Source organism: Acyrthosiphon pisum, unplaced genomic scaffold (genome assembly GCF_005508785.2).
Source record: "Acyrthosiphon pisum isolate AL4f unplaced genomic scaffold, pea_aphid_22Mar2018_4r6ur Scaffold_21375;HRSCAF=23816, whole genome shotgun sequence".
In the NCBI taxonomy this organism is placed as follows: domain Eukaryota; kingdom Metazoa; phylum Arthropoda; class Insecta; order Hemiptera; family Aphididae; genus Acyrthosiphon; species Acyrthosiphon pisum.
Genome location: NW_021770835.1, coordinates 18,142 through 29,463, shown reverse-complemented (window position 1 = coordinate 29,463; position 11,322 = coordinate 18,142). Strand labels below are relative to the sequence as shown.

General features: G+C 28.9%; 1 protein-coding gene across 1 annotated transcript; it reads right to left on the bottom strand.

Moving 5' to 3' along the window:
- Window positions 1-9,801: 9,801 nt before the first annotated feature.
- On the bottom strand, window positions 9,802-10,631 carry LOC115034866. Its single transcript, XM_029492371.1, has 2 exons — window positions 10,299-10,631; window positions 9,802-10,189 (listed from the first exon to the last, which is right to left on the bottom strand). Exons 1-2 carry the CDS (start codon window positions 10,436-10,438, stop codon window positions 9,802-9,804), a joined length of 528 nt encoding a protein of 175 aa, XP_029348231.1. The 5' UTR covers window positions 10,439-10,631.
- Between the last annotated feature and the right edge of the window lie 691 nt (window positions 10,632-11,322).

Genomic DNA, 11,322 nt, shown 5'->3' with positions numbered 1-11,322 from the left:
AATGGTGGTATATTTTCTATGGTATAGTGATAACTGATAACTGATAATCATAGCTCTATGCCATGATCACGGCTATAGATAATAATATCTAAACAACACTACTTGGCGGGTGAAGTTCGAGCATAGAGTAATATTACTCTATGAGTTCGAGGTACGGCTGTTATCAACCGCCAGTTTCGTATTTCGTGATCCAGTGTGCGGAATATAGTTGATTGTTACTTGTTACTGTCGTTACTTGTTACTGTTGTTACTTGTTAGTTAAAATATTTTAATCTTTTTGTTTTGTTTAAAAAGTTATTTTTATTAATTAATCATGCCTCCCAACAACAAAAAAACAATATTCAACAGCCAGTGGCTTAATATGGAGGAATTTAAATCATGGCTAAGAGAAGACGTCAATGATCAGTTTTTATTTCATTGTGATATGTGCAGAAAAAGTTATTCTCTTAGCAATATGGGAATTACAGCATTATTAAGCCATATGAAGGCTAAAAAACATAAAGATCGCATGAAAGCTGTTCAGTTAAATTATGAAATTAATAGTTTCTTGGAACCATCAATTAACAAGAAATTACAAACTAATCAAAGTATTGTAACTTCTACTGTGTCATCAGCCTGCATAAATAAAGACATTCAGTCTGCAATATCAACTACATCTGACTGTGCCAATACTAGTATAGAAGTGTGTTTAAATCAACCAAAACTAATACAAAAGCCTATGTCTTTACTTTTAGAACATGAGAAAGTTACTAGATCTGAAATTATTTGGGCACTCCATGTTATTTCAACACATATGTCAATGTCGTCAGGAGGCAAAAGTGTTGATATTATGAAAATTATGTTTCCAGACAGCAATATTGCAAGTAGCTTACAACTTCAGCGTACTAAACTAAGTTATGTTATTACTCATGGTCTAGCTAGGTATTTTAAACAAGAATTTGAAGAAACATTGTCAAAATGTGAGTTCTATACTGTCGCATTTGATGAGTCACTTAATAAAGTTTCGCAAAAGGAACAAATGGACATTCATGTGCGATATTGGAACAGTATAGACAATGAAGTCTCTTCATCTTATTATTCTTCAGTTTTTCTTGGGCACACTACAGCTGTGGACTTAATTAGCGCTATTAAGACATCTTTGAACTCCTTGAATTTAAAAAAAGTATTACAACTTTCCATGGATGGTCCTAATGTAAACATCAAAGTGCTGCGTGATTTAAAAGAAGAGTTAAGAGATAATAATGATGTCACAGATCCAGTTATATTTGATTTAGGGACATGTGGTATCCACACTATGCATAATGCTTTTAAAACTGGAATCAAAGCCTCAAAATGGAACATCATTGAGTTTCTTAGATCGATTTACAACTTATTCAAAGATGTGCCAGCTCGTAGAGCAGATTATACTTATTACAGTGCCAGTGGGTCCTCAAAATTTCCAAATAAATTTTGTGCTGTACGCTGGCTACAAAATATTGAAGTCTCTCAACGAGCTCTAGATATTTTACCTGACTTGGAAACATATGTAACAAATATTAAAAATACACCGAGAAAGCCATCATCATACAGTTTTGAATTAGTTGAAAAACTGTTGAATGATAAGTTTTTGAAAGCAAAATTAGCATTTTTTCAAACGGTTGCATCAGAAATTGAACCATTCTTAAAAGCTTACCAGTCAGATGCTCCCCTTGGACCTTTTTTGTATACTGATTTAAATAATATTCTGAAATTACTTTTGAGCAGATTTATTAAACCTGAAATTATGGTTGGTGATATTTCAAAACTCAATATAATGGACAAAGACAATTCTATTGCTGCTAAAAAAATTAATTTAGGATATATAAATCGTCAAGCGCTCAGATTAATCACTGCTACAGATAAAGAAATACTACTATTTAGAGCAGATTGCTTAGTTATTCTTCAAACTATATGTTCAAAGATTATGCTTAAGTAAGTTAATAATTTTTAGTTTTAATAATTTTAATTTTAATTTTAATAATTTTATAATTTTTCTTATTTTAATGACCGATCAACAGAAATATATTTTTAATTATGTAATTTATTTGATTAGGTCACCGTTAAAATATAAATTGGTAAAAGGGATAAGCTTCTGTGACCCCCAAATCATAACTGCATCAATAAACATGGCCAATAATCGTTTGAAAATTACATTATCAATTTTTGTGGAAAATAATTGGTTGACAGGGTATTTAGCTGATCGAATTGAAAGCGAAATTACTGTGCTGTTTTCTAATTCATCATTTATCGAAAGAGCTAAGGCTTATGTTAAAGGAGAAATTAGATTGGACCATTTTTGGTCAAATATTGGAGTCACGTATGATTTATCTTCGGAACTTCTACGTTTTTTAAAAATGGTAAAAAGTCTCAAAAATCAACATTTGTGTATTTATTTTATGTATTATTAAATGACTTAACCAACAAATTTCAGATTTTTATTTTGTCTCATGGCAATGCTAGTGTTGAGCGTGGCTTCTCTGTAAACAAAGACTGTCTCATTGAAAATTTACATGAAGAATCACTTATCGCTCAGAGACATGTGTGGGCAGCAATACAAAAGTATGGAGGGGTTGAAAAAGTTAATATTACAAAAAAAATGATTATGGATGTCAGAAATTCAAGATCATATTACAAGGAAGCTTTAGAAAATAAAAAACAAAAACAAAAAGAAGCTAAAGAAGCAAATGAAAAAAGAAAGAAAGCTGGGGTTCTGTTGAAAGAACTAAACCAGAAAAAGATTCGTTTATTAGAAGACACTCAAAGTCAATTAAATGTGTTAGAGGAAGAAATCCAATCCCTAAGAAAATAATATTTATGTAATATAATATATTATTACTTGTTTCATGTTATGTTCGATTATTATTATTAAATATTTATTGATATTTTTATTTATATTGTTCTTAAATTTGTTTCAAGTTATGTTTGATGTTTGATTATTATTATCTATATTATTTTAATTAATTATTAAAGTTGTTGAGTTTGTTAAACTAAAACCTATACTTAATAGTTGTGTAGTATTGCGTTTTATTTTACCAATTTATATTTTATAATTATAACTATTATTATACCTAAAAGTGACTGTTTAATAAATAATAATAGTAACAACTAAAAGAAAGAAAACTATAAGTTCCTTTTATTACTATCAATTATTATTATTATTAAATATTTATTGATATTTTTATTTATATTGTTCTTAAATTTGTTTCAAGTTATGTTTGATGTTTGATTATTATTATCTATATTATTTTAATTAATTATTAAAGTTGTTGAGTTTGTTATAACATTTATTAACTAATTAATAAAAGAGATGCAATACATATAAAAAACGGTTTTAAACTAAAACCTATTCTTAATAGTTATGTACTTGTGTGTTATATTTTACCAATGTATATTTTTATTCCTAATATGAAGTGTTGTACATGTTTGATCACAATAATTTAACCTATTAAGTACTTAATTTATGTATTGGGGTAAGATTTAAAAATGCTACTCTTACTATTATTGCAAATTTGAAAGTTGCTACTTATTAACAAATTTATAATGTTAAAAAAAATATAATATGTTGTGAAGTATTAAAAAAATATTTTGGGCATATTCTAATGAACTGATTTGAGATATTTTTTGTCTAGGCAGTGAAAGTTAATTTATATAAACTTAATTAATAATTAATTCTGGAAAATTTATAATAATGCCTGGAAAACCTGGAAAAGTCAGGGAATTTTTTAATTGAGGATCTGTGGCAACCTTGAGACAACTTGAGTCAAGTTTGGTCATCAATGAAAATATTTTTGTCTTAGCTTCATGTCTCCCTTTGGTTGGTAATTTCTTAGCTGTTACAGCCATGGTTTTAAAAAATAAATCTAGTTCATCGAAACTCTCTTCTTTTTTCTCTAAAATTTGTTTATTTTGATCCATAATTTGTTTGATAAGCGAATTTCGTTCTTCTGATTTATTCATTAACAAATCAGCCACCTTTCTTGACCTAGAGAAACCGCGCTTCCCACTCAAAGGTTCAGCCGGTGGCAAGTCATTTGCTGCTTCATTAATATCTCTTTCTTCATTAGCAAGAACGTCTATATTCTGGTCCATACCAACGTTACAAGTCGAGCTAAAAAATTAAGTATTTGATTATTCAATACAATTTTTAAATGTAATTCAAAATTATTTAAGGTTATTTTACGCAAAATCGACTTTCAACAAAATCAATTTTGGTTTTTGGCGTAACTCTTTGAATAGAAGGCTCCTAATATATTGTTTCATAAGCACATGAAAAATATTAAAAATCCGTTGTCACAATTTTTTTGTATAAGCGTTCAAAGTTCGAATTTTGACAAAATACGTAAAAATCACGTAAATATACTAATTATTTTGAGTTAGAAATCAATAAAAATTTTTCTTTTTAAATCTAAGATTCTAAATCTAGTTTTAGGCAATGATAAACACTGTATGCCTCATTATGGTCAGGCGTATAAAAAAGATTTTATGTAAGAATACCATAAATTATTTTTATTTTTTTTGTCAAATCTACTCTACTGGAATAATTTTTTTGTAGTTGAATAAAAAAATATATTCGAATAATAATTCAAATATTTGTCGTAACGATTATTCGAATAACTTATTACCGCCCATCACTAAATATAATATAGGTGCCCATGTGTACAGAAGAGTGACACTTACTTTCCCACTTATTTTTATAATAATGATATAACATTTAACATTAATTTGTATATACTTACTCTCTCTCACATTGAACTTGGTCTAAAAAACTAAGATGCGGTGCCAAGTACCATTTTTTTTTATTTGATGCTGATGATCCAGTTCCAGGTTTTCTTTTATTTCGTGCGTATGAATCTCTTATATTTTTCCATCGCTTTTTAGTGTCGTCTACTACAAAATTATTAAAACACATTTCGGAATCTTTATATTTTTTTGGTATACTTAACTTTTGGTAAAGTTATTAATTATATTATATTATTTTATTTACCAGATTTATCAATTTTGATCGATATCTCTTTCCATATCCTATCTTTTGTTATAATATTTCTATAATCCACTTCTTCTATATATATAATATAGGATTCTTTTGCACCTCTTGGACCAATGTTTCATCTTCAGATGGCGAAAATACTATTTTTGACATTGTGTCGTCGTGACGGGTCGCTGGTATACTGCTCTTGCAGCAGTAGTGTCGTCGGCCGTGGCGACCAAAAGTTGACACGCCGCGACGTGTCGCGTCTTGCAAACCAGATTATACGATTTCCATTAAAACAAATATTGACGGCATGTCGCGGCGACCGGTCGCCGCGACTGTTCTGCTATGGAACAGCATTACGGTCGCCGCGACCGGCGGCACTACTCGTCCGAGAGCAGTATGGCGCGACCGGTCGCGGCGACCGGCCGTCGCGACTTGTCGCGCCTTGGAAAACGTACCTTTACATTTAAGTTTATCTTAATCCATAAAAACATAATACACAAAATTAATTATAAATTATAACTGTAATTAATTAATTATGTGACTTATATATCTAAAACTATTATTAAAACATTTTTTTTTTCATTTTTTTACATTTTAAATATGATGTACAAGAGTTACTAATACTGATCCTGGTTTTTCGACAATGCTAGCAGGAAAACAAATCAACTTTGAAATGATTTCATCAATATTCCATTGTTTAAGTGGGCCAGTTTGCAATGAATAATATATACCAACATATGAAGATTTGCATTGAGTTGTAAACCAATCGGTTACATTTTCAAATGGCCTACCAATAATTATTACATTACCACTTATTTTTGAGGTGGCAATTGTTTTAATTTCTACAATTGAGTTGTCCTTCATCTTCACATATTGATCTTTTTTGTTAATTCTTATAGATATAGTATCTAATTTTAATCCAGAATATTGTGGATATACAGCATCACCCATCATAAAGCCACCACCAGATGTAATCTTGCCAATATAAGAGACTGATGATGAAATAGTATTAGGGGTTTTTGAAATTACTTCATTATTTTTTATTTCCCAATATCTTCGACTTATTTGTTGTAATGGCTTGTATAATGACCTGATATTTTTTTTTAACATTTGCATAAAACTTTCAAATGGAAAAGCACAACAAGTATCAAGAGCTCCAAATCGTTTAGCCTCGCTTGCTAAATGAAGAACTCCATGCACATTATAAGAAACATTTTCTTTACCATACAAGTGTTCAAACTGGGATACAAAATGGCACAATAATCTGTCCGCATATTCATTGTTAATTTAGTTTAATGTAGGAGACAGAAGTATTCTCATTGCAATACTTAAGGTAAAAAAATGTTCCATTATAGTGTTTGACACTAACCCTTTTAAACAAAAAAAACTAGTATACAATAAAAATTGTCTACTTTCTGTTGCTTTCCATCGGTTAGCTTGACTAAATGGATGTGTTCTCGAGTTTTCATTAGCTGATCTTTGAAATTCGGTAGGTATACAAACTGCACATCTGGAAAGCCGTTCATTCATGACTGTAATAAGTCCAGTGGGTAGCTTAGTTGGATGTTTTGTACTAATCCAATATCTTATGATTTTTTGAACCACACCTTCCAATACCAAATGCATGTAATCGAGAACTACATTATCCACTAAAGAAAATCCTGGTATTTGATCCAAAATAGTAGGTTGCTTATGATAATAATAGTCGCTGTACAGTGTGAAGCTTTCATGACTCCTTAATGTTGAAACGGTCGTGGGAAAACAAACTTTTCCCAGCCAAAATCCTTTAACATGACATTTGGAGCAACTATCAAAACTATTATGGCCCTTAATGTTTAATAAAAATGCCTTAGCAGGAGCATCTGCCACTAAAGCATTCAATTTAATTTTTAATAGTCGTCCACCAATAATTATTCCTTCATTAATTAATTGTATACTTTCATTTACAAAATCAGATAAATATACATTAGATATTTTAGGCTTTGATTTTCCGTGAAAAATTCCTATTAAGAATACTTTTGACTTAGGTATATTTGTGAATAAACCTAATATTGGCCAGAACTCATCTGATGTACTCTGTGATATTGGCAAACCGTCGATTCCTACATTTAAATTTAATACATCAGGTAGTTGAACATTCTTCAAGGCTAGATTTTCAATCTCAGTAGATATACCAATATTATGGTAATCTCCTCCACTTATTGGTTTAATTAACATAGTTTTTGGTGTTTTAAGTAAAGTTTTAGCACAAGCAGGTAAGTTAGAATGTCCTCTTAGGCGTAAGCCTTTTAACAACTCAGATAAAGCTTCATGGTTTATATTATATTTGATACTCCATGAACATAAAAACTGATGTAGAGGAGATAGTTCATCAGAAATATTATTGAGTTGGCTATGATGTTCTATTTCAGAAATGCACTGCTCACTATAAACATTTATACTAGCATGATCTTCATTAATATTTATATTGTCGTAACATTGATCAGGAATATCTTCAATACTATTTATTACATGTTCATTCGCTATATTAATGGTATTGTTATCAAGGTGGGTAGTATTTAATATAGGTATTATTGTATTGGTTTCATTGCGAGCTCTGGTGCGAATACGATAACGAGAACTTTTGCTGAGGCCTTTTAATTTTAATATAGGAGCCATATTTAATGATCCAAAGTTTCCTAAATGAATAACATAAATAAGTATAATAAATAATTTTACATCAAAACTCAATCTAAACACATATTGGATTTTCAAACTTATTTTATAATACTAAAAGTTAAAAATTATATTTAAATAATACTATCCTTAAAAAAATAAGTACATAATAGAATAAATTTATTAATACCCATCCTAAAATATTAAACAATTTAATTAAAGTGTACTAGGTTATATAGGAGCTTTTAAAATGTAGAATAATAATTTTAGTCTATCATATTATAATTATTCTAGATAATTAATGCAGATCATATAAAAAAAAAAAACAAAAAAGTTTATACCATCTTAAAATAGAGAATCATTTTAGAATAAAAAATCAACAGTTTTCTCGTCAAAAAATGTAATTATATAAATTGAATTAATGTGAAAAATGAATTTAAGATGTAATATAGTTATTGTTATGCATAGAATTTATACATATATATAAATAATTAGGTAGGTATAGGCTATATTATATTTTAAGTGAATAGAACTAAACAATTTCCTTAAAGATTATTTGACTCGTATTGTCTAGACCAAGGATGACTTATTATGACATGCAGATTTAAACATAAATTATAATTTTTATTTTACCTACTTTATACTTCAATGATAATTTGAATTTTGAAACTAAATAAATTATTATAATAATATTTACATATTATTTACTGAAAGAAATACAAAAAACATTTCACATTAAACATTTTTTTTCTAATAGATTTTCTCAATTTTGTTATATAGAAGCATAGAACCAACATTACAATTCCTAATTATATCCAAACTATATACATAATTATGTTAAGAAATCCAATTAAATACAAATATTATATTCATTACTATGAATAAATAATGTTTTAACTTATAAGTGTAATTATTGAGTAAATGTTTTTGTAATTAAATAAGAAGCTGATTATATTATTGAATGGGTGTATTTTTTAATTATTTATGTCATACTGACTTGTCAACTTAGATAAAAAATCAATTTTTTTTTTGTTTTTGACACGCCGATACTAGGTACTAGTTTGCCATCCCTGTTCTAGACCAACTACGCAAATATGAATAGGTACCTAAATATTTTGTTAAATTGTAGAACATAATACAATGAAACAACCACAACTATGTACGCGTTGACCACAATATAATGCAATACAAATTACAATAGTATATAATATTATATAAAATAAATACCAAACTTACCTTGTCTCAAAATCAATGTATTATAATAAATGTTGTCTGCTTTATATTTTACAGTTTATGAAAAAAAAATAAAAACGACTTTGCGTTCAGCGTTGTACCAAATACTATAGATATTATAATACAGACATGGATAGCAATAATACAGACATAGATTTATAGTACCTACAGTAGAATCCGTGTAAGACAATATCCCGCCTAATACGCTCATTTTAACGAGTCCCGTGTTTCTGACAACGTTCAACATAACCCGTATAATACGATTTCATGCTTATACAGATATTTCAACACAAGAACGATTTAATTATCACCCAAAACATATTTCACCTACATACCTCGGACAGCAAGAAGTTGAATGCCAAAATATTTCTACAATGCCTACACAATCTCCCTATCAAAATGTACCAACTCCTTATCAAAATGTATCATCTCCAGAATCAAACTCGAATAGTTCAGCTCTACATCCTACCGATTTATCAGGCAATTATTACCCTTAGCTCATTAATTAATTAATTTTAAGTAATATTATGTAGGTACATTATAATATATATTACTCCATGCTTAAACTATTTAATTTTAATTTGGTTTAAATCAAAAGATATTGATTTAAATTTGTATTACTGGTCGAATATATATGTATTTTTTGTTATTAAGTTTTAATAAAGTAAAGTTTTTTTTTTTTCATTGGTATTAACTATTAATTAATATACCAAGTAGGTATCTATTCAATCTACGCTAAAGTGTTTACATTTTATAATCAATATATATTATAAATATTATGTATACAGGGTTATAAATTGTAACTTGTAAAGAACACTTAAATATTAAAAAAAGTAATACTTATTTACTATCAAATATACTTTATATTGAAAATATTTAAATAAAGTATTTAAGTACTTTTACTCAGATTCTTCTCAACACTATATTATAATATATATATTTTTATAAATTTGTAAATAACTTAGTTTATATTTAAAAAAAAATGTCCAACTTACTTTTATTTCATCTTTTAGGATTTGAACTAAAGCACTGCAAACTTCGTGTACTATAGATGAAATAATCTGATTTGATACCTTGAATAGGTAAGACAAACTTACAAAGCTATCTCCCGAAGCTAAAAACCGTAATGTTATGGCCAATCTTTCCTGGGCTGGAATAGCTTTCCTCATATTTGTGTCTTTTTTTGTAATGAGAGGCCCTATTTTATTTATCAAGTACTCAAAATCACTTGCAGACATCCTACAAAAATTTTCGAATTTTCCCGATGGTTCTTTATTTAAATCACTCAGCATATTTGTAGCACTATACCTACGAGAAAAGTTTTAATAAAAATATTAATACATTTTATAAATATTTTTAATTTTTCTAAGTACATTATTTTATTTTTTATTTATTAATATTAATATAATTGACTTACCTCTCACGACTTTGAAGAATAGAAACCATCCACCATCTTCTTTTACGTGTTTCTCTTTTGGCTTTTTTTTTTAACGAGTACGCACAGCTCAAAGCAATATAGCTTGCAACAGCAACGATCTTCTTCTGTTCGGGATCCATTTCGAACTGACTTATTTAATTTAATTCATTGAGAGGACTTGATAAACTTATAAACTGGTCAACTATACAATCCATGTGGGAGAATATACAATTACCATGACAAGTATACCAGCGCTGGGCATTGAATATACACCAGTATATACTTGTGAATATACACTAGTCGTGTAGGAGCAAAGACCAATGTTGGTCATATATCACCAGTGACAAATATTGGCCAGTTCACCATTCGTGTGGGACCGCCCTAAGAGGGTATGTAGTACTAGGTACCTACCTACTACACGGACATTTGTCTTACAAGTGAGTAACATAGCAAAATAATGTTATGTTCAGCAGATTCCGTGATAGCTCCGTTAGTTTAATAATTAGAATGAATTGACTTCTTATAAAATTTTAAGTTAAAATTATTATCTAGGGCGTCTCATTAGCTTTTTAGGGTTCCGTACGGTAGGCTATTAGTAAGGCTCGGCTGTCCGTCCGTCCGTCCGTCTGTCACCAGACTGTATCTCATGAACCATGAAAGTTGGAAAGTTGAAATTTTCACAGATTATGTATTTCCGTGGATGCTATGACATAAAATACTAAAAATCTTTTTTTTTTTATTTTTATTTTTTTCGAGTTAACGGAAGAGGAACCGTGTTAGCATTACTTCTCCTCAATACTAAAAATCCTAGAATATATAATATAAGGAGTGTTGCAAACATGGCTGATGATGGCATAGCTGACTTCGTGCGCGAAACTTCGTCGGACTCGCACTTGGCCGGTTTTTATTATATTTTAGTTTTAAAGTGAATTGTGAGTACCTATTTTAAAATTCTAAATTGCTTGTACATCTTAAAATACTCATTATGTTATTACGTTATTTACTGCTATTACGTTTAGACATT

Bases quoted from the DNA above. Each gene is read 5' to 3' on its own strand.
- LOC115034866 (XM_029492371.1), bottom strand. From the start codon at position 10,438: ATGGATCCCGAACAGAAGAAGATCGTTGCTGTTGCAAGCTATATTGCT. The intron at 10,190-10,298 runs GTAAGTCAATTA...CTTTTCTCGTAG, and splicing joins ATTCTTCAAAGTCGTGAGAG to GTATAGTGCTACAAATATGC.